At 41.8% G+C, this 24,716-nt stretch overlaps 1 protein-coding gene across 1 annotated transcript; it reads left to right on the top strand.

Annotated features, from left to right (window-relative positions):
* The first annotated feature begins 1,509 nt into the window (after positions 1 to 1,509).
* Positions 1,510 to 21,252, top strand: slc6a3 (solute carrier family 6 member 3). The gene is made up of 16 exons (XM_056444767.1): positions 1,510 to 1,602; positions 1,861 to 1,989; positions 2,445 to 2,652; positions 3,244 to 3,375; positions 12,951 to 13,167; positions 14,631 to 14,769; positions 15,511 to 15,645; positions 16,639 to 16,742; positions 17,685 to 17,809; positions 17,929 to 18,041; positions 18,251 to 18,379; positions 18,585 to 18,684; positions 20,148 to 20,248; positions 20,696 to 20,863; positions 21,016 to 21,087; positions 21,229 to 21,252. Exons 1-16 carry the CDS (start codon positions 1,510 to 1,512, stop codon positions 21,250 to 21,252), a joined length of 1,989 nt encoding a protein of 662 aa, XP_056300742.1.
* The last annotated feature ends 3,464 nt before the right edge of the window (positions 21,253 to 24,716 follow it).

Here is a 24,716-nt window from a genome sequence, read left to right as displayed (position 1 = left end):
TATTCTATTGAAATTGAGAGATTTCTTTATTCATGTTTTTGTCTGTGTTTTATTTTTTCCACAGGTTGGAAGTGGGTGGGGCCCTGTTTAAAAAAAGACAATGTCACTTACTCCCACGAACCAATCAGGAATTTGGTTCGGTTTGATTCAGAATCTGATAGTTGTTGGGTTCTTTGCTTGAATTGTCAATAAAATGTTAATCAAATCAGATTCCTTTCATCTCCCAAGAAATATGATTTGTTCTATGACTATTCAATAAAGAAAATATGGTAACTGTAACTCCTCAACTCTGGAAGCATCGGCCACACAAGTTCTACTTCAGATCCATAATGTGCTCACATTATATCGACTGAGAATAATACATGTGAATCAGGTGGGTGATACTGAAGACAGAAATAACTTTTCAAATAGTTTACGTCCGACTGTGTGTATGTGTTGAAATATTTGATTTGTGTCAGGTTTATTTCACATCTTATATAATATCGCAAAGAGAGAAAAGTAATTCAGGGGAGATGCTTAAATCAGCAGAGAAAAAAAGAAGAACTGGAAAGATGTGAGAGAGAGGAGGGAGGAACAGATAAAGCTTGAGTGAGGGGGGGGGGGGGGGAGGGAGTGACGGCGATGAGGGAGTTGATTGATTCTCAAACAAGAGTGGTATCGCAGACAGATCTCCAAACCAGACCACAGGGTGCTCTGGGTTCTGTGTTAGTGTGTTACTGCAGGTTGGGAGGGCTTCTGTAACACCCCACAGATTACCAGTTCCTGTCGACTTCTCCTGTCTTGATCCTCATCTCCTGTTGTGACTTTATCTCTCACTGCCTTTTACATTTTTTTAAATATTCTTTCAGTTTCGTTGAACATTTTTGCTCCAATCTGGGTTTGAGTTTAAAATATCAAGGGCAGTCTCCGTAAATATGGTCGGCATCAGATTGCAGCACACTGAACAACATCAGCACAGCTGGAATTAAATTGTTCAAAGTGACAACCGAAGGAGCTTCTTGCCCGTCATATTTCAAAGGTGAGTGTTTTTGTTTCCTTGAAAAATGTTTCTTTTGCGACGTAAAAAGTATTGTTATTTCTTTTTTTAAATTAATTACAACATGTGTCTATAAGCAATGATGTGATCTATGGTCTCTTGGTGACATTTACAGAATGAATGATAGAATTTGGCAGCATAGAAATTCAGTGGTTTAATTATACAATTTGAATCTTGAAAATTATGGATGTATTACATTTTCAACAAGTTTTAGACTTTTTCCTTTTCATCTATAAATGTAAATAGTAACATGAAAAAGAAGATTCACATTATCTATTGTTCAAAATGTAAAACATAATTTCATTGATATTCACTTTCTTATATTTACCTAATGGGTAAAATGCTGTTACTTTTTTCAATTCATTTGTTTTTATATTTGAATGAACATTTTAAAAGGGACATCTGAACAAAATTACCTGGGCAACATGTTGACGTGAACAGGGTTAGTAGACGCTGGGCCAAGTCTGAGCAAAATGGCGATCAACAAGTGTGAAATTAAATACGCTGCGTCGATCCCACTCTCCGCTTTTCTCCACTCTCCTCTTGCTCTGTCTAAATTGATTCAGGTAACAATTATAAATGTTGACATAATTTAATAGGTTTAATGACATATCCTTACTATATATGTGTTTATCTCCTATATTGTCTGCTTAACATGTTGAATTTGAATTTTTTCTTTTTCCACTGTTTTTATCCCTAAATGTCTTTCTTTATGTTTAAACCTGATTAAGTCTGATTTACATTTGCAATTATTAACCAATTTCCCTAAAAAGGGATTAATTATGTTCCTCCTTGTGCTTTTGTCTCCAAACTCCTTCTTCCAGCTCCACGACTACCGGCCTTTCTCCATCCAAGGCTGTGCCGCCCTCCATGCTGGCAGAGTCCCTGTCGGCCTGATGTCCTCGGTTGTAGCCCCGGAGAAGCCCACCTCCAACACCATGGGCCCCAAAGAGGTTAGTGCGTATCTGACACAAATACTGGATTAATGCAATTCAGTTTGATCGAGAAAACCTGAAATGAATCACAGTGTGGGGGGAAAGCTTCTTAATTGTGTTTAATTTCTCTCTGATTTGGTCTCTCTCACTTAATTTATGCAGCTCTGAAATAGCATTAGGTGGTAAAAAGAACCCATAATTTTTTTTAAAGCCATGTTTCCTTGAGGCTCAAAATGGACTTATTGACGTCTTGAGTAGAATTTGTACATTTACATTTAACTTACTCAGAGGACAACATATAAGGCCGTGGCTGATGCATGACGAATTGATGTGGTGAAGGTCACAGCCCCGGTCTGTGTCATAAGTGGGAATTGAGGGAATAATAAAATAAAGGTGATACTTTGGTGAATAAAAAATACTTTAAATGACTTAAATTGGATTGATTTTGAACTCCTTGACCTCCACCCTTTTAGGTGGAGCTGGTCCTGGTGAAGGAGCAGAACGGCGTTCAGATCACCTCGAGCACCATAGTGGCTCCGACTCCTAACCAGACCATCTCCAGTGGGGAGGAGAGGGAGACCTGGGGGAAGAAAATCGACTTCCTCCTATCTGTGATTGGATTCGCTGTGGACCTCGCCAACGTCTGGAGATTTCCCTACCTCTGCTATAAGAATGGAGGAGGTGAGATGGATTAAAGGGGTAAGGGGAGGAAGCGGAAGTTGGCCCATGTCCAAAGGGTCCCTTATAAGACAGTGATTAGTGGTTTGTGCACTTTACTCACTTGCATGCACAGACTATTTAAACATGTATGCAGAGCTTGCAAAATGTAGGGTGTGTGTGTGTGTGTGTGCGTGCGTGCTCGCAGGATTTTTTTCCTCCCCTTTCCAGAGATCAAAATAGGGGAAAAACCACCACAGCTGCTCTGAATAGATTAGCTCTAACAATCAGTGGCACTAATTACGGCTGTTTAACATAGAGCTCCCATTACGTTTAGGAACTATAGCAGCCACAGTCCAGGCCACTGTGTGCCTCCCAAATATGGCATGCTGTCACACCTGTATTTTGTGGTAAATATTTAATTATATATATAAATAGTTTAATTTGATTCAATCAACCCCGATATGGTTCTCTTTTTATTAATATTTGTGTGGTTGATAGTCATCACTTTACCACCTGTGCCCCGAGGGGCTTTTTAAGAGTGTGAATCATCACATTTCCTCTGTGATCGTACTGACGTTTGACCTGTGTGTGTGTGTGTGTGTGTGTGTGCAGGTGCGTTCCTGGTGCCATACCTGTTCTTCATGTTGATAGCAGGCATGCCTCTCTTCTACATGGAGCTGGCTCTGGGACAGTATAACAGAGAGGGGGCAGCAGGCGTCTGGAAGATCTGTCCCATCTTCAAAGGTAGGAATTGGTCATCGGACACATATTTAGATATAAAGACATGAGCAAATTCACACACCTTCTTCACGTGTATTTTAAATCGGTCTGTCATGGTATGTACACGCCTGTCTGATAACGGACCTTTAATATCGGCATGTCTTTCTGTCTGTCCACATGCCAGTCCCCTGTGTCTGTCTGTCCCCTGTGTCTGTTTGCCATCCGTGTCGACAGGCGTTGTTTATCCTCACCGGAGCATCAGCTTCTGTTGGCACTCAGTTGGAAGGAAAATGAAAAGTGGGCTTTTAGACTCTCGTCCTGATTGTCCACATCCTTCTGTCAAATAGAGCCGGTGAACACTCTCGAGGGGTACTTTTTAACACATCGATAAGCAAAGCGCAGTTCAGGAGAATGACATTCAAACGTGCACTGATGGAGAAACAAACATTAAGGCCAATTCAAGTTTCTGAGAAAAGTCATTGGCCGGAAAATATGATAACACACTTTGTTTGGTTCAACTTTGTATTCTCTGTACACACAGTCTACAAACTGAGAGCTGTGTGTATTCATCCATCCCTCTCTCTACACGGTGTATCCTGCTCTGGTAAAATGATAGTTTCACTTAAATCCATATCTATATGAATCTAAAGATGCAGCCAAAAAAAATGCTGCCTCAAATACCATTATTACAGCAGCCCAGCTGCCGCTTCACAGTACGATGCGACGACGCTGTCTTTTGTGGCATTGTGTCCTACTTGGTGTGGAGGTGGTGAGTACTGTATGTGTTTCTTCATTGCATTTGTGTGCGTGTGTGTGTGTGTGTGTGTGAGAACATGTGCCGTCTGTTAGCGAGCACACTGAGTAGGTTGACGTTCTAATCACACGCTTCACTCTCTCTCTGTCTCTCAGCAGGGGGATAACAGTAATTATTCAAATACACACAAACACATGCCCATATTGACAGTAATTATTCTGATCAACGAGTCGGTTTCCTCTCAGGATCAATGCTTTTGAAGAAAATGACCGAGAGAGGCCGACAGACAGAGAGAGGGAGATGGAGAGATGGCACGGCCTCATGTGGCGCTAATAAGAGGCATCGCTCCCCGGGCAAATAGCACATCCACATTATATTACAAAAGGAATCAATAAGGCACACTTGTGGTCATGCCACTTGGCAAACGATAACAATTACATTTTGACTTAGAGGAGGACATTGTTTCATAATGTATAAAAAGGGTAGATGTGTTGATAGTTAAGGCACGAAGAGGCAATCTTTAGAAGTTGTGACCGCAGGCGTGTTTCATAGGCTGGTGAGTATGTGTTCATACTGAGCTTCGTGGTGTAATCCGTCAGGATCTCGTCCATGTTCTACTGATTCGTAATGGCTCTTCACGACTGTGGCAGCTGTCTCTGATTTGGCCTCGGCTGCTGATGATTGGCAATCAGTCAGCAGCCGAGGACACTCTTATAAAAGCTCCCACTTGAGAGTGGAGAAGGGAGGAGTGAGCAGAGGCGCAGGTTTGCGGTCTGCAGAGTGTTGTGTGTTACGAATAAAATATGTCGTTCAACAAAACCTCTTGGTGCCTGGCTGATCCTTGGTGCTGGAGGGGGAAACCCACGGGTAACGGCCTGAAACCTGTTACAACGACCAAATACCTTCAAATTATAACTTGATTAGATTTTAAACATGTGTCCAGTTTACAAGTCACCATCTACGGTGACCACTTGTATAATTTACGGTGAGGTGTTGGTGGCGACATTTGCGGTAAACATTACAATTGGCGATGTCAGCAAAGTGAGATGCATTAACATACATGTTACGATTAGCACTACCACTGTTCACTGTATGGTGCAGGATACAAGCCGACACTATGTGTTGTGTGAAAAGGTGTTGGACATCCAAGAAAAGTCAAAGAGTTGGTTCCTTGGGCAAGTCGATAAACAATTACCTGATAAGCAAACAATCATTAGAACAAGGCCTACGTTGTGTGTACCTCATGTATGGAAGCTGCTGCATCAGCATTTACTGTTGTAGCTGGTCATAACAACTGTATATGCAGTAAGGTTAGTCCAGTGGTTCCCAACCTACTATGGGTGTTGGACCCCTTTCAGCGGTCATAAGGTAATGAGGGGCCGAGAGACGAAAAATGGCGCATGTATTATGAAAATAATTGTATTTTAATTTTTATGTTTTTCTATATTTGATGATCGTACCTCGTTGGAACCTTGGAATAGTTATTTACATTAAAGTATCCAACTGCAAAGTTGATCATTACATGTTTTTTAACTAACATTTTATCATTAAGTAATGTAAAATCTCAACTGCTTCAGATTAAGCAGCTCTACAGGCATGACCATAACATCACAGACGAAAATATAATTAAAACTCCTATAGACAAGTGTCGTAAATTAGCGTTTTGTCACAAACATGAAACACAGTGCGTCTGGTGCGTGTGCACACATTTATGTTACAATTATAACGCTATACCCTGATGTCCATAGAAAATAAACTAGACAAAAGTAAAGGTCATAGGCCAGACGTGAAGTGGCTACGTTGCCTTAATGTGTATATGCATGTTATAGGCTTGTTATAATTATGTAACAAGTATTATGGACAATACTGATCCAAAAAGTTACTGTAGTTGCAATGTCCCTCTGACATTTTGAGACCTTGAAGTACCATGGAGCAGTAAATGTAACTGTTTTGTTACAATTGTTAAGCCAGCATGTTAATACGTTTTATTTTGAAAAACAGGAAATGTCCCGTAACTTCCGGTAGCTTGTAATCAGGAAGTAAACAAGAGCATGGCTCAGAGACGCTGTCTTCATTAGTTTTGTAATCCAGTGGAATCTGCATACATCTTGTACCTTTTGATAGCATCGTTGTTTTACACTTTCCTATGTCAATAAACCTGTGGACAACGGACAAGGGTCTTCAGAGTCATGATGTCAGGAAGGAGTTTGTCTAACTGCCGAGGTGTATAACAGCACATATACTGAGGGCAGCACAGTAAAACAACGGCTTTCTAGCGGGCAAGATAACGCAGCCAGCTGACAGACGCTACTAACAACGTCATCACACGCAGCCAGTGGATGACCATCACAGCGGTTTCTAAACAGAGGTACGTCACCAGACAACGCCATGGCCGAGAAAGCAAGTTCATTAAAGACGCAGTCCCGCGCTACATGTTCCGCTTTACACTCACGTGCATCATCAATGGGGTCTGCTGCAGCAAAGGCAAGAGCAAGAGCAGAGGCAGCAAAGGCACGCATGTCCTACGCCGAAGAGGAAATGAACCTAAAGCTAGGAAAAGCTAAGCTAGAAGCCTCAATAGAAATGCTCAATTACAAGAAAGAGAGCCGCAGCCGTAGCTGAGGCTGAAGTCCTTGAAGCTGCGGTAGATGCAAATAGTGAAAGACATTTCATGTTAAATTTGGACTCCAATCCTTTGGAAGCTGCACAACGCACAGAACAATATGTGATTGACCAAGCTAAATCACAAAACACAGAAGCTCAGCTGTTTGATGATGGTGTTGTAACAGAAAGAGGCCCAAGCCCTAACTACGAAACTCCAGCTGCATCTATCAAATCCGAAGCCAACTCATTCCATCCAACCCAAGCCAATATAGCTTCCCATCATACGCATAGCCACAAAGCAGCTTTTCAACCAACTCGCCTCACCTCACAGCAGCCTTACATTTATGAAGATGAAAATGTCGATAAGAAACGCAATGTGCGGTTTGACAACCATAATGCCACTCCTGAGCAGAGTCTTGGACCTCAAAACGGCAAAGGTCATCCTGCCCTTAAATCCTATTCCACATTTTCAAACACCAATAATGTCAATTCCAACATAAGCGACTTCGTGAGATACTTTGCTCGTCGTGAGCTTGTGGCAACAGGCCTACTCCATTTCAATGACAGACCTCAGAACTACAGAGCCTGGAAACGTTCTCTTCAGAACGCAATCAAAGGTTTAGACCTGCCACCAAGCGAGGAAATGGATCTCCTGTTTAAGTGGCTCGGCAAAGAGTCAGCAGAACACGTCGAGCACATAAGAGCGATACACATCAATCGTCCAGCAGCAGGTTTGGCTATGATATGGGACAGACTTGAACAATCTTACGGCTCCGCAGAAGTTATAGAAGATGCTTTGTTCAAACGTATCGACGCCTTTCCAAAAATAACAAACCGAGATTATTCTAAACTAACAAAGCTGAGTGATCTTTTAATGGAACTAGAGTCAGCCAAAGCTGAAGGAGATCTACCCGGCCTCTCTTTCCTTGATACAGCGAGAGGCGTCAACCCAATTGTACAGAAGCTCCCCTTCAATCTGCAGGAAAAGTGGGCATCAGTTGGGGCATCCTACAAGCGGCAATATCACGTTTCATATCCCCCATTTGCCTGCTTCAGAACTTTGTTAGCAATGAAGCTAGTGTCAAAAATGACCCAAGTTTCAACTTTGTCTCTCACTCAGACATGTCTCCCAAGACAGAAAAAACAGCTTGGAAGCCAAACAGACAGCGAGAAGTCTATGTTAACAAAACAGAGATATTCCCAAAAGCCATCTCTGATTCTAGAGAGCCTCCAACGAAATTCGATGAATGTGACAAACTGTGTCCAATCCATAAAAAACCTCACCCTCTACGCAAATGCCGTACATTCAGAGAAAAGCATATCGAAGACCGAAAGACATTCTTAAAAGAGAATAACATCTGTTTCAAATGCTGTGCTTCATCATCACACATTGCAAGGAACTGCACATTTAATGTTCGATGTTATGAATGTAAAAGTGAAAGGCACCACACAGCGCTTCACCCTGGACCTGCACCCTGGGTTGAAGGCACGGACTTGGCTCCAGAGCATGGCGGGGAGCAGGATAGCTCTCCACAACCCCATGTCACCATCAAATGTACAGATGTCTGTGGCGGAGACGTGGCGGTCCGATCCTGCTCTAAAGTATCCCTTGTGAAAGTGTATCCAGCCGGCCACGCTGACAAAGCAGTGAAGATGTACGTGATTCTGGACGAACAGAGCAACAGATCACTAGTTCGTTCACAGTTCTTCGAAGTCTTCAATGACCAAAGTCCAAGTGCTCCTTACTCATTGAAAACGTGTGCTGGAGTAAAGGAAGCGACAGGAAGAAGAGCCAGTGATTACATTGTGGAATCTTTGGATAGGACCGTCATCATCCCACTACCCAGCCTCATAGAATGTGATGACATTCCAAATAACAGAGATGAGATTCCAACTCCCAATGCAGCTTTTCATCACACGCACCTAAAGTCAGTTGCACACCTCATCCCAGATATCGACCCACAGGCCCCAATTATGCTTCTCTTAGGTCGGGATATTATCAGAGTCCATAAAGTCCGCAAACAGGTCAATGGCCCACACAACCTACCTTATGCTCAGAAGTTGGATCTGGGATGGGTCATCGTGGGTAATGTATGTTTAGGCCGCGTTCACAAACCACAGACAGTCAGCACCTTCTTCACGAACACCACGGAACGGGGACGCCCTACACTCTTTGACCCGTGTCCTAACGTGTTCAATGTAAAAGAAAAATACAGTGACACCCAGGTCACAAACCACCTCCAAACACATCCTGAGGAGATATCAAACTGTGAAGTTGATAGCCTAGGATATAACATATTCAAGCAGACCAAAGATGACGACAACATGGCTTCATCTATCCAGGACATCTCCTTCATGAAAATAATGGAAGAAGGGCTAAGAAAAGATGCAAACAACAGTTGGGTAGCTCCATTACCTTTTAAATGCCTATGTCAACGGCTCCCCAATAACAGGCCACAAGCTTTAAACCGTCTCAAGTCGCTCAGGCGCAACTTTGATAGGAAGCCTGAAATGAGAGACCACTTTCTCATTTTCATGGAAAAGATGTTCAAGAATGGTCACGCTGAGCTAGCCCCTCCCTGCAGTGAGGATGAAGAACAGTGGTACTTGCCAATATTTGGTGTGTACCATCCAAGAAAACCAAACCAAATACGTAGTGGTTCGATTCCAGCGCCCAGTACAACGGTGTGTCGCTCAACGACGTGCTGTTGACCGGGCCTGATCTGAACAACACACTGCTCGGTGTACTGATACGCTTTAGAAAGGAAGCAATTGCCTTTACAACGGACATAGAACAGATGTTCTATTGTTTTTCAGTAAGGGAAGACGATAGGAACTTCCTACGTTTTCTATGGTTCCAAGATAACGACCCCTCCAAAGACATTGTGGAGTATCGAATGACGGTCCACGTCTTTGGAAATAGTCCTTCCCCCGCAATAGCGATTCATGGACTGCACCAGTCTGTTCAGGGTAGTGAGCTCCACATCGACCCTGACGTCCAACGTTTTGTGATGCGCAACTTCTATGTCGACGACGGGTTGAAGTCTCTGCCCACAGTCGAAGCTGCCGTCAACCTGCTGAAAAAGACACAGAATGTTCTCTCCAAATCAAACTTACGGCTGCACAAAATCGCAGCAAACAACAAGGAGGTCATGGAGGCCTTCCCAGCCGAAGATCGTGCAAAAGACCTTAAAGACTTGGACCTCAATGCAGATGCGCTGCCAATGCAGCGTAGTCTTGGAATCAATTGGGACCTCCAGGCCGACTGCTTCCACTTCAGCGTCTCTGATGAGATAAAACCCTACACTCGACGGGGTGTCTTGTCCACAATCAACAGCCTCTACGATCCTCTAGGGTTCGCAGCGCCGGTCACAATACAAGGCAAGGCTATTCTGAGAGAACTCACAACTGAGAACGGCGACTGGGACTCACCTTTACCCCAAGAAATGGAGGAAGCATGGACATCTTGGAGATCATCTTTGAAAGATCTGTCCCAGCTTTCTATTCCCAGAGCCTACACTACAACTTCACCCACAGCAGCTGTCAGACGGGAATTGTGCGTCTTTTCTGACGCATCCACGAAAGCTATCGCCGCTGTGGCATATCTAAAAGTAACTGACTCTGCTGGAAACAACCATGTGGGATTTGTAATGGGCAAAGCCAAGCTGACCCCTCGTCCTGAACAAACAATTCCAAGACTGGAACTTTGCGCAGCAGTGCTCGGAGCGGAGTTAGCAGACTTAATCTCGTCAGAACTAGACCTTCAGCTCGATGCTACAACCTTCCACTCAGACAGCAAGGTAGTCCTTGGCTACATTTCTAATGAAATCAGGCGCTTTTATGTATATGTAAGTAACCGGGTATTACGTATCCGAAGATCCTCTCACCCAGATCAATGGCGCTACGTGTCAACAGAACAGAACCCTGCAGACCACGCTACACGTTCTGTTGCTGCAGGCCATTTGAACGACACAAACTGGCTGAGTGGACCCAAATCTCTGTACACACCGGAGACAAGTGCTGCAGAGAGCACCTACGAGCTTGTCGACCCGGGTTCAGACCCAGACATTCGCCCTCTGGTGTCCACTTTGAGTACTACAACAACATCCAAGCAGCTTGGTTCTCAACGATTCTCAAAGTTCTCATCCTGGAAGTCTCTAACTCGGGCCATTATTCGTCTCATACACATAGCCCGTCTTTTCAACATGACCTTGTAGAACAGCCCTTGTAAGGGCTGGCATCATTGCAAAACAGGATACACTGTTGAGGAGTCTGATCAAGCGTCGCACATCATCATTAAAGCAGTACAGGAGGAAGTCTACAGTCAAGAGATCAAATGTATCCAAAAACATGAGCAGATCCCTAAAAGTAGTCCTCTCAAAAATCTGGATCCTTTCATTGACACACACTGCCTTCTGAGAGTCGGAGGCCGCCTCTACAATGCAAACCTTGATCAGAGTGAAAAGACTCCGGTGATTATTCCTGGTAAACATCAGGTTGCAACCTTACTCATCAAGCATCACCACGAACAAATCTATCACCAAGGCCGTCTCTTTACAGAAGGGGCTGTTCGTACAGCTGGCTTTTGGATAGTTGGTGGCAAAAGAAAAGTGAGCAGCATCATCCATCAGTGTGTAACCTGCAGAAGGCTTAGAGCCCCACTTACAATTCAAAAGATGGCCAGTCTTCCAGCGGATCGTCTCTCGACGGAACCGCCTTTTACGAATGTCGGGCTTGATGTGTTCGGCCCTTGGAATGTCTCTTCACGTAGAACAAGAGGAGGCCATTCCCACAGTAAATGATGGGCCGTGATCTTCACGTGTATGAGCGTACGAGCGGTTTATATTGAAGTCATAGAATCCCTTGACACATCCAGCTTCATCAACGCGCTAAGGCGCTTTCTTGCTGTGCGCGGTCCTGTCAAACACATCCGCTCAGACCGTGGCACCAACTTTGTTGGTGCTTGCAAGCAGTTGAAGATACCTTCAAACATTGATGACACAACGATAAAGACTTACCTGTCAGGCCAAGGTTGTTCTTGGACCTTTAACCCTCCGCACGCTTCCCATTTTGGCGGTGCATGGGAAAGAATGATTGGTCTTGCAAGGAGAATCTTGGACTCCATGTTCCTTCGTCTGAAGGACAAACTTACTCATGAGGTGCTAGTGACTTTCATGGCAGAAGTGACAGCCATTATAAATGGCAGGCCTCTTGTTCCAGTGACAACTGACGTTGACGACTCATTTATACTTATTCCAGCTGCTCTTCTCACTCAAAAAGTGAATGTCCTTTCTGCTCCTACTGGAGAGTTTGGAGTTTCAGACCTCTACAAACACCAGTGGCGGCAGGTCCAACACCTGTCCAACACCTTCTGGGACAGATGGCGAAAGCAATTCCTCCCAACACTACAGGCACGCAAGAAGTGGCAGTCCACTCATCCGAACATCAACCCAGGAAGTGTTGTTCTCCTCAAGGATAGCCAAGTACCAAGAAATGAATGGCCACTTGGACTGGTAACGCAGACCTTCCCCAGCGAAGACGGGAAGGTGCGAAAGGTCGAGATCAAGGTCACACGAACAGGAGTGACTAAACTTTTTCTTAGGCCTGTTTCTGAGATGGTGCTTCTTCTCCCCCCAGAGGCCCAGTGAAGAGAACTGTCTAGGATTTATTGAGTGGCGTGTATTCACGCCAGGCGGGGAGTGTTTTGTTACAATTGTTAAGCCAGCATGTTAATACGTTTTATTTTGAAAACAGGAAATGTCCCGTAACTTCCGGTAGCTTGTAATCAGGAAGTAAACAAGAGCATGGCTCAGAGACGCTGTCTTCATTAGTTTTGTAATCCAGTGGAATCTGCATACATCTTGTACCTTTTGATAGCATCGTTGTTTTACACTTTCCTATGTCAATAAACCTGTGGACAACGGACAAGGGTCTTCAGAGTCATGATGTCAGGAAGGAGTTCGTCTAACTGCCGAGGTGTATAACAGCACATATACTGAGGTCAGCACAGTAACAACTACTTCAAAAAATGTACAGAAGAACAGTTCTTGTGTAAGTTTACATGGTTACTTTCCCCGACTGGAGATCTTTACAGCCATGGCATGTGGGATGTTGGATTCCACTTCGGGGCTCCTTGGTGCTAATTCATGTAGTTAGCACAGCCGATTCCACCCCCCTCTTTCTATCAATGAATCGCAGTCTTTGATGTCTATAAATATGATTCTCTGTGCGCCCCTAACAGGTGTCGGCTTCACAGTGATCCTCATTTCTCTCTACGTCGGGTTCTACTATAACGTCATCATCTCCTGGGCGCTGTTCTACCTCTTCTCCTCGTTCACCAGCGAGCTGCCGTGGGTCCACTGCAACAACAGCTGGAACAGTCCCAACTGCTCCGACTGGGCTGACAACAGCTCGGTCGGAGACATTTACAAGGCCACTCCTGCTCAGGAGTACTTTGAGTAAGTTGGCCTGACCTCAGGCTATAATAAGTGTTTCTTCATATTGGTTTGATATGGTTTGTTCTTATTCAAGAAAATACAATTTCATAGCTGTAAAGTCAGTCTGGAGACCCACTTACTCTTGAAAATAGTTGTCACCGTCTTATCTTGAGGTCTTTTGACCTTTAGCAATATGAACCACTGCAAAACCTCTGCACTCTAAGGCAAACGTATGCACTTTATGTATACATCCAGCAACTAAAACAACGGTGTAAAGCAATAAGCTTTATATTTCCACTGCAGGTTGCACACAGGAAAGCACCATTTTGCAATATCTGCGACCCCGTACGTTTATGGATCCATGTGTTCACACACACTCACACACATTTGACATTCGTGGCAAATGTCCACCTCATAGGGTGAAAAACTGTGGCCACCAAAGGGAGGGGACATGTTTAACTGCCACAGCTCACTGTAGAGCTGCTGGCTGCAGCTAAAATGATTGATGCCATGCAGTAAAAGAGCAAAATAAAACTAAATAGGCATTTATTTAGTAATGTTTTAGAATATCTGGTTATGAATACTTTATGAAAAATGTACAACAGATATGTTTTCCCCAAAGATGGATCCAGAGTTTTTATGCTTGTAGCCTCTGCAGCCTCCCACGTTGTGAAGCCGAACAGGTGTGTCCGTTACAAGTGCGGGGTGGTTCTGTTGTGACGCTTGTGACATGTAATCCATGCTCGTTGAAATCGCAGTGTGCTATTTACACAGAACCACCTGCAGACAATTTGACCACATCAGTTGAACATTGGCTGATCTTATTCACTTTCATCTGCTGTCTCTGAAATGATCATCCAGCATCAAGCAATGTTCAGCCTTTCAGGTGACACATTGAACTTGACAGAAATCACACTTTCAAAATCGGTTACCTTTGTATTGCCATTGCAGTTTTTTTCTGTCTTGGCAGACTGTTCTGATGATTTTTAAGTCCTAAAATCCGACATTGATTAGCAACAGATGCACCGCGACTTCATGTAGCATGCACCTGGCCGAATTGCCTCGGGTCTCGCATGTCTCTGGTCACCAATGATCCCCCAGGTACAGAGCCTCCAACAAGGCCGGGCTTAGATTGTTAAGACAATTTGATTCTTTTTTCAGGTGTAAAGCTCAACTGATGTGTTGTGAATAATAACGTTGTTGTTGACTTGTCTCCCAATGTGGTCTTCAGGTTAAATCACATTTTTCTAACATTTAAATGATAAATTCAATAACTTACAGGTCGATATCCGTCATCCCTTTGCCTAAAAAATAAACCCTGAACTCTGGTGCGTACTGTTCTGAATGCCTCACTGACAACGTATGTGCCATTTACTGTATGCATAGTACTGTATATCAACTAGTGGGCTGTATTCATTACAGACACTTTGGCAACAGTAAATGGGGACTCAGGAGTATTCACAGCTCTTACTCTCTTTCCTTAGACGAGGAGTTCTCCACATCCAAGACAGTAGTGGTATCAATGATCTGGGCCGTCCACGTTGGCAGTTGACTTCCTGTCTAGCTGTCGTGATGGTTCTGCTCTACTTCAGTCTCTGGAAGGGTGTCAAGACCTCTGGCAAGGTGGGAAACAATACAGTCGCCATATTTCTTTGTATGTGAAAACCATAAAAGTGATATTCTGTGCAAATATATTTGAGTGACTTAATATCCGTGGAAGTGGAGCCAACAGTATAATTTTTGTCAGCACTTTCCGATGGGAAACTCAATTCTAAAGTGAAACTTATCGATGCTCTCTAAGCCAAAAGACTGCGTTGACGAGAAAAGAAGTTTAGATAAGTTTCAGTTTAGTTCCCCTTCGGATAATATTTTTCATTTAGAGTACACTTGAACTGAAATTTGTATAGTAGGCCCTTCTTTTCGGTGGCTAAAATAGGTACTGCAGCCCCCTTCCACAACAGTAGTTTACATTTCTTTGCTCCCATGCTGAGACTTTTGTCCGTTTGTTCAAACTGGGCTGGTTGGTATTACTCTGATAATTTATACCTCAATATAACTCATTTTAAGGGGTTGGTAATCTCCTTAAAAAAATGTTTTCCGAATTTTGTTGAAATTCTCATTCTCATTAGATTAGGTTGGATTGGATTTTACTTTCCTCATCTTCAGGGGCAATCATCAATCTAAGGCTCTGTCGTAAAAATAAAATAAAAATCTGGTATCTATGGCTGTTGCAGGACTCTAATAACCCTGTCCAATCTGAAAATAATCATTGGGTGGGCTAAACTGCCTCCGTGTATTCTACCCATGCACTCATTGCTCATCATCCAAGTGTGTGTGTATTTGTATCTCATGCAACCCTTTCAGGTTGTGTGGATCACAGCCACAATGCCCTATGTGGTCTTGACCGTGCTGCTGATCCGCGGAGTCACCCTGCCCGGAGCCATGGATGGCATTAAGGCCTACCTCTCTGTGGACTTCCTGGTACTCTGCGATGCCAAGGTGAGTTTGGACATGAGAGAGAGGAGGGGGGGGGGGGGGTTACTCGATGAGAGGAAAAGACGGTATGGGAAGGTGACTGTGTGTTAGCTTCAGTGCCTCGATCCAACAATAGTACTTCACACAATGTGTAAAGAAAATGTTAAAAGTGCGGTTGCTCTTAAAATACTAGCATTGTCTGTACATTATATCATCCTTGTTGCTAATTTTAAAATGGCTTTAAATGGCTATTGTACATAGTATCGAAACAATTAACAACATCAATCGAATGCAAGCACAGTTTAATTTAATCATTTAAAAATGACTAACTGTTCCAAATCTGTTTTCACAATGTAAATTCATTTCTGAATTCACATTTTTTTTTTACAATTAAGTCTTTTTTCTTTACAGATAACATTCTGTGTTCAAAGCTTTAACAGCAACACGGAGAGGTGTTTCACTATTACATTAAAAATAGGATAAGAATGAAAAAGACAACATAAATCACAACAATGCAAGAAGTAGTAGAAGACGTATGCGCTTTCAGTGTTTGGAAGACCGTAAAGGTCACGCTATATACGTAAGCCCATTTGCCATTGTTGTTCCATTGCTACATTGGTTTATAATTTGAAGGACTGTGAGAGAGGCATTCCCTCAAGGCGTAAACAAAGTGAGATCATTGTTTGTGTTCCCTGTTTCTAATATGTTCCTCATCTACAGAAAAGATGCTATCACAGCACTACGGACCTCATGTATCCAGGACTAAAGGACTCTGTTATAGAGAGTGAGAGAGAAAGCAAGAAGAGAGACACAGAGATGCATGGCAGCAATTGGAGAATTAGATTAGATAGATTCATGGAGCAGTAATTAGCAAAATTACCCCCGTATTCACAAGCGTCTTTCATCTACTGCCGTTCAATGAGTTTCCTGCAATTATCCCTAATAATGCCTTTTTGTCCTCTCCTGTGCCTTTTGTTTGCCGCTTCACACAAGTGTGCTTGTTCTGTCGCTCCCCAGGTCTGGATCGAGGCAGCGACACAGATCTGCTTCTCTCTGGGAGTGGGGTTTGGGGTGCTCATTGCCTTTTCCAGCTACAACAAATTCAGCAACAACTGTTACAGGTACGGACACACAAGGAGAAGACGGAGGGGATTCACAGGGACAAGCAGAGGACTGAGAGTTGCTTAAACACACACACACACACACACACACAAAGACACACAGACAACATAAGCAGGTGAATTACAATAACCTTTGAAGCTCCTTGAAACCCGCTATGTCTTTGACACCATGCTGGGCCACAGACAGCCGAGCACCAATCAAAACTGTTGCACTCTTTGAAAATCATCATCATCATCCCTCGGGAGCCTTTTATCTGCTTTTTTATTGTTTCTGATAACTGACACATGATGACACCGTCCACCTTGAGGATTCCTCCATGAGCATAACACAAAATCACTGAGAATAAATTTTGTCCCAAATTCGAAGTTTGAAAAGTAATGAGGAATTGCACATTTTTTGACGGACAACGTAACTGCATGTGTACATTTAATCTGCTTACTTCCCTTTGACACCTTCTTCCACACTAAGTCCTTATTCCACTGATTCATTCATTTGGTAAGGTTACCAAATTGTTTTAGCAATTGAAGGAGTTTAAAGTCCCAACACAAGGCAGGCAGACTACTGCACATGTAATTAAGGAAGTCTTATATTTTAAATAATGCAGATAGAAAGATAATGTACATAGTGGATATTAGGGAGGAATATTCTGATTAATCTTTTATAAAAGCATAGAAAAGTATGATCACTGTATTCTATTTGTAACTGTAAGGTTCATTTAATAATGTTTTATTGTTAACATAACTATAGGATGTTGATGATATGAATGAGATGGTTTTATTTGTCGTTTAAAAGGCGCTTTGGGCCATAACCCACCAATGACAGACTCTTTAATTGACTGACTGGTCAATTATGTTGATATTGACTGATGACGGTTTTACATTGTGTTCTGTTGTTGTTGTTGTTGTTGTTTTATTTCATCTCATTTGATTGTATCGATCCAGGGACGCCATCATCACCAGCTCCATCAACTCCTTAACTAGTTTCTTCTCCGGCTTTGTGGTCTTCTCCTTCCTTGGGTACATGTCCCACAAGCACAACGTAGCCCTGGATAAAGTTGCCAGAGACGGTATGGAATTATCTGTCATACTCTTGCCATACGCATTTTGCATCTTAGCTATCAAATCTTTATTTGTTTGTGTTTTGTGCTGTTTTCTAGTCTCCTTGCTTGATTGTATTGTTCTGCAGGTGCTGGTTTGGTGTTTGTCATTTACCCAGAAGCCATTGCAACATTACCTGGCTCATCCGTGTGGGCGGTTATCTTCTTCATCATGCTGTTGACTCTGGGCATTGACAGTGCTGTGAGTATGCACCCAGCTACCCTACAAGGCAACAAACAAGCCTCACCTCGTCCGTCGGAGGCCACGTCCTGGCTCAAAAACTGACATCCAGAGAACGGTTCTGTCTCATTTTGAACTGGAGAATCTGCAGATTCATAACATACCCTGACCCCCCAAAGCTCGCTGACTTGTTGTGTTGTCCTCTAACTCTTCGGTGTCTTCTGTCGTAGATGGGTGGGATGGAATCGGTGATCACAGGTCTGCTCGATGAGTTTAAATGCCTCCACAAGCACAGAGAGCTGTTCACCCTCTTCATTGTTGTGTCCACCTTTCTCATATCCCTCTTCTGTGTTACAAATGTAAGTATCTTCTGACACTTTCAGACACACATTTGATCATTTACTCAACTTCCGGTTGTGACCGTCCGACAAAACCAAATGACGACGAGTATCTGCAAATGCAATGACCTGAATCCTCAGGTTTTTTTTCTGTAACATACAATGAAGCATATCTATTTTCTAACACCATCGTTATACATTCCTTACATGCTTCCTGTTTCACCAGGGTGGGATGTATGTGTTCACTCTGCTGGACCACTTTGCGGCAGGAACATCGATTCTCTTTGGAGTGCTTATTGAAGCCATCGGCATTTCATGGTTTTATGGTGAGAGAGATGGACCGAAGGAAAGAGCAATAAAAACAGATGAAATATGTTTCCATGCCCGCCAAAGCTGATGCTGTATTAAGGGCTTGATAATAAATCACTTGGTGTCTGGGTGTGCTGTGCCACAACGCCCCATAGTTCTATTAGACGAAAGGATGCTGAAGCTACAAAGTCTATTCCCACTTACGGTGTGGGCCTCTTCAGTCTCTGTGTTGTTTAAGACCAGGGATGTACTGTAACCGCGCTGCTCATAAGAGATCAGTGAGGTTAAATGGCCTCTGTGTTCATTTAGCAGTGAGACACCACCACACCACATCAAGAAAATTGCAGCTGGGGAACAGGCAATTCCCATTTGTCATGGGAGTCAGCTGTCTAATAGCTAGGTTGTAGATGTTGGTGGGTGGCAAGTTGGGGTGACCTCAAACTCAATTTCTCTCCAGATGCCTAAATTATATTGACAATCGATTTTATCCAATTTCGTAATCATTTTTACAATGATTTCTGCTTTATATGTACCACTCATCCAAAACACACAACATTTTCCCAAATTACTGTTTATCGCTGCATGAGTTTTCTGAGGTGAATTTCTCTCGGGTGATTATTATCATTATTATATCAGGCACTCTATCAGCAAAACACATAATGCATCCGGAAGTTGTGTAATAATAAATAGCCTCCACATGTTACAACATCAGAATTCAACTCTGTGTTTGCTGAATTAGTCAGGCGTTTTGGGTTTCTTCCCTTCTCCTGTTTTATGTGTAGATTATCAGCTAAAGACCACGTGCTTTATGGGGGACATTCACCTTCACGTGCAATTTCCTCTAAAACACCACCAGCTGAAAACATTGCACAACTTTTGTGCACAAACTCAACCACATCTGGGGACTTCAGCAGGCACAACATATTATATAAACAATCGAAAGGTCAGAGTAAATGGTTTACCTGAACTGCCGTATTGAGTTTCTTGTCTCATGTTTGCTGAAGCTGGACTGTGGAGGGATCCATAAAGGGCTAAATACTAACCAGGCCCCAGGCGCTGGGGTCAACACTTTGGTGGGTCCTGACCTTGGCGAGCCAGATAAATCAAGCCTAAGGCATTAGTGGGTCTTTTTTCGCCATCTTCATAACTGCTGAGAGGAACCCTTGACCCCTCCCCCCCCCCACCCTCCCCCGGCTACTGTGGTTTTTCGTTCTGCTGTCCCCACATGAATACATTAAGCTGTGCCGTATACCTGGTCATCAGGCTGGACATGTATTCCTCTCCGGTGAGAGATGGAGAGGCAGGAAGGAAAATGTAATGTACAGCCACATTTAGGAGGAAGAGAAAGTCGTGATGAGGTAAAGATGTTCCGGGAGCGTATTACAAATGGCTCTGCCGAGTGACTTTAGTCACCTACTGTCTTAATAATATTTTCAATCCATGTTCTTCCATTTTAGCAAAGTATTTCCATGTATTTCAGGAGTGGACCGATTCAGTGATGACATTGAAGAGATGATCGGCCATCGCCCAGGCTTGTACTGGAGGCTGTGCTGGAAGTTTGTCAGCCCCTGCTTCCTCCTGGTGAGTCTGAGCAGGGCGGTGGTGTTTTAACCTCACCAGTCCATGCTTTCGGCAACGCGTACAAAGTGACAGCCCAAAGATACCACCCTCTTTTTTCACCATGACTCCATTCTCCAGTGATTATGGTTTGACAATCCTCCCCCAAACCACCCCTATTTTATTTTAAATGTATTTTTTAACTACAAGCAGAGTATTATATTTATTTTATTCCAGCCTCATGAGTCCATAAAGCAACAAACACAAATACAACAACAATATATAAAATACAATACAATACGAGGACACTGCGATTAAAAAGTCACACATACTTGTTCCAATGTTTCCAGAAACAAGAAAAATATCTGGTATCCCTCTGTGTTGGCTCAGTGAGGGCTTTCATTATGTATTAAATATTAAAAAATTAACAGCACATACTTTGATCTGATGTCTTTTGCATTTCTTCCACAGTTTATGGTGGTGGTGAGCTTTGCCACCTTTAACCCTCCGAACTTCGGCTCCTACACGTTTCCTCCGTGGGCGAACATGGTGGGGTGGTGTCTGGCCATTTCCTCAATGTCCATGGTGCCGCTCTACGCCATCTACAAACTCTGCATACTGCCGGGGAAGTTTTGCGATGTAAGTCGGAATTATGACTCCTCCAGAAATGGACTAAAGGGGAAATTATTGATTTAGTAGGATTTGTTGAGGCAGAGACGTTTCATTAAAGATCAAGTCTTCTTCTAAAATGTCAAACTATTCATTTCACCGCTCCCTTTTCCCTGAAACAGAGACTGGCTTATGCCATCACCCCAGAGAAAGAGCACCACTTGATAGAAAACGGGGAGGTTCGGCGGTTTTCAGTAAGTGCTGACTTCATTTTTTATTGTACCCTCAGAATTGTTTGTTGCTGTTGTTGGATACAGTTTTCTGGATGAATATTCAAATTAATTATATTACATTTTTATTTGCATATTTTTTTGCATATTTCATTTTCCCCACAGCTGCATCACTGGTTGGTCATCTGAAAAGTACTCACACACACACACACACACACACACACACACACACACACACACACACACACAGAGAGAGAGAGAGGAACATGTACATTGGGTGAATTATGATAATAATAAATGGTCATTTAACTCGATGGTGGTTGCAGTCTAAAAGTGCCGACAAAAAAGAAACCATAGACATAGTGCGCTTTAATTTAAAAAGTGGATGTGTGGAACTGCATTGAGCCTTTCCACCATTGTGTTGACACTGGTGAGTGGGATTCAGTCAAACACGTAGCGCGGTGTACAGGCTGCTTCTTACATAATACAAAAGTTTTCCTCAATGGAATTTCAATTTATTTTTCTTCTTTCAAACAAAATGTAAGATACAATATGTTTTTAATAGTCATGGGTGTCACAGAGGAATTATTATAGTTTTTAAAGATCATTGTGATTCATTTAGTCAATTATTATCAAGTAGTATCTGAATTATTTTAATTACATGTTCATTCAATTTGTCATTCTGGATCAACAAAACAATAAACATACAATTTATTTAAATTTGTTTTAATTAATCAGACATGAATGCTACAGGCACAGGTTTCACTGAATCCCAGTCCATGTCTTGTTGATTGTATTTATTTATGTACTTGCTCTTATTAAAGACTGTTATTATAAACATAATGCCTACATTGTTTACATCAAAACAATGGACCAGAAACACCAATTGCAACATCAATAGACCAACATAACATAATCTGAACTACCTGAAAACTGTCAGATTTAACATTACCTGAGCTTTCACACTCAGTGATTCTCATTTCTTCGTGAATAAAAGCGACTCATCGGTTACAAATCAATAGTATTGATCTTCTAAAATTACGAGTCACTCTTTCTGTGTTCTGACCAGTGGAGCAATTGTCAAGTCATCTCATGGGTGGATATATTCTAAAAAAACATGAATACAACAAAGCCTGTGTATAATTAAAATGAAATAGTTTCAAACAGCTGCCTCAAAATCCAATCAGCCTATGAAGTGAACAAGCACACAACTTCCAACAAATAATTACTGACAAGTTGATAAAAACAACATCATCAGCCACACTGCTGATTTAATCAACCAAAGATGAAAATAATGTTATTTAAAAAAATCAATGGACCACTTGATTGTGAACCTTATCGTACCAGCTCAATCTCCCCTCCCGTTATAAAAAGTTGGTGCCAATGCACATTTCATTAGTTGTGTATTATTATCCCCACAGAGTTACTTGTGGTGATTTAAAAACTATCACTGTCACATAAGAAAAGCATAACGCTTTAATTATACTGTTTACAGAGTCTTAAGTGTTTCACTACAGTTTAAAAAGCTGCTTTTTATTAAACTGCAAATGAATAGTGTGTAGTGTAATATATGAAGTATTTAAAGTTATATATCTGTGTATGTAAATGTAATGTAGAGGGGCTTGTATTGTACTCTATGATATTAAATAACAAGACCATATGTATACATCTATCATATATATACACATATATACATATACATATATATGTGTGTGGATTATTGCTTTGTTACTGTGAAGTTGATACATATTAGCCTTAAGGATCTTAATAATAATCGCATGGAAAATCCATATGATTTCTTTTCTTGTGAACTCTTTCTTATAAAGTCTATAAAAAATGTTTTAACTGGTCATCAATGACGAGTTGTACACTTGTGGGACATGTAACACGTATGCCTGTGCTGCTGTACTGTGCCTTGTGGTATTTCTGACTGTATGACTTTGTTTTGTACCGTCAAATAAAGTATAATTAATCAGATTATTATTATTTGAAATGTCCCTCCCTGTGTTGTCTTTTTTGTGCTTTATTTTAGGATTAAATTACAGTTATTTGTGCCACTTTTTATACTTATCTCTGTAGCACTGCAGTTGTTTTATATAATACAAATATATATGTATATACATATACATATATATATACAGGACTGTCTCAGAAAATTAGAATATTGTGATAAAGTTCTTTATTTTCTGTAATGCAATTTAAAAAACCAAAATGTCATGCATTCTGGATTCATTACAAATCAACTGAAATATTGCAAGCCTTTTATTCTTTTAATATTTAATACTTTTTTAATTGCATTACAGAAAATAAAGAACTTTATCACAATATTCTAATTTTCTGAGACAGTCCTGTATATGTATATATTTATATGTATATTTATGTGTTGCGCTGTGTGTACACTATTGGCCTTAATTAAGCAAACCAGTCCTATTTGGTTAAGGGGGGACAGCCTCGTCTCCTGTTGTATATTGTCCTATAATGATGATCTTAAGCAACTTATTTTTCTTAAAAGAGGAAAATACAGAAATAAATACTATACATTATCGATATCCATCACCCAATTTCAGTCCTGACCAAGCGTACCCCCCCCCCCCCCCCCCTGCACCATTTCTCCAAACTGCAGCCGGGATGATGGAATTATTACTCCAACAAACACTTTTTAAAATGTATTTATTATATTTGTGTCCCTGTAATTGAGAGGGTTTTAAAATGTAAATATTCACTTTGTAATTGTTCTTTGTAATCCACAGTAATTACCCACTCAGCAAGCCTTCGATGTCGGCCCACTAAAGCTTTCATAGAGATCTGATAATCTCCATATGGCACATTAGCTTTGAGATACATTCATAGAGGACAAATATTGTTTTACCATAGAGACCTGATTAAATATCTGCATTTTACTCTCACTCCGATTAAAACATGTAAACCAGGTGATATCAACCATACTGTTAACTCTGTCATTCCTTTTACATTTTATATCACATGAAAGGGATATGTTAGAAATCTGAATGTGTGTTTTTTTCTCCACCTTTTCCTCCATTTGTTGATACTGAATAACGGCTCAGACAAATAGGATCTGTGTGTGTTTCCAAATGATGTCAGGCTATGACAGTCGCAAAGCAATTTTGGCCATGCAAGCATTGCGTTTAAAAGGGGCCATTATCACAACCAGTAGCAACAGCAATTATGTATAATTTCCTGTCTTGCCACACACGTTGCAAGTGAAAGGATATACACAAGGAGAGGTGGTGCGCTGCATTGTATGATGTAACATGCTGCAGGTTGCCTTCCTATTGTACAGCAGGGTTTAACTGAATATACTGACAATTGGTAAAAGGAAATGCTTATTCATGAGTGTTTCCATGCAAATATTCATATATGTTGTGAATATATCTGAATATATGTTCACCATGATGAGCAGAAGGGGGCGCAAATTCTCAAATCAGGTGCCATTTAATAATATACAAGAGTCAGAAAGTTCATTCAACAGCCCCGAGTCCAAAAAGAGAACATATACTGTTAATTTAACTTTGCCAAACAATGTTTATCGAGCTACTGGGTAATTCAAAACGGGTTAAATTAATGAAATGAGCACTAAGCACGAAAATAAAGTAAACAAATATTGTAATTTAATTTAATCTAAGTCTTAAAAA

Source organism: Pseudoliparis swirei, chromosome 22 (genome assembly GCF_029220125.1).
Source record: "Pseudoliparis swirei isolate HS2019 ecotype Mariana Trench chromosome 22, NWPU_hadal_v1, whole genome shotgun sequence".
Taxonomy (NCBI): domain Eukaryota; kingdom Metazoa; phylum Chordata; class Actinopteri; order Perciformes; family Liparidae; genus Pseudoliparis; species Pseudoliparis swirei.
The sequence above is the reverse complement of the archived record's forward strand: the minus strand, read 5'-3'. Positions and strand labels throughout refer to the sequence as shown.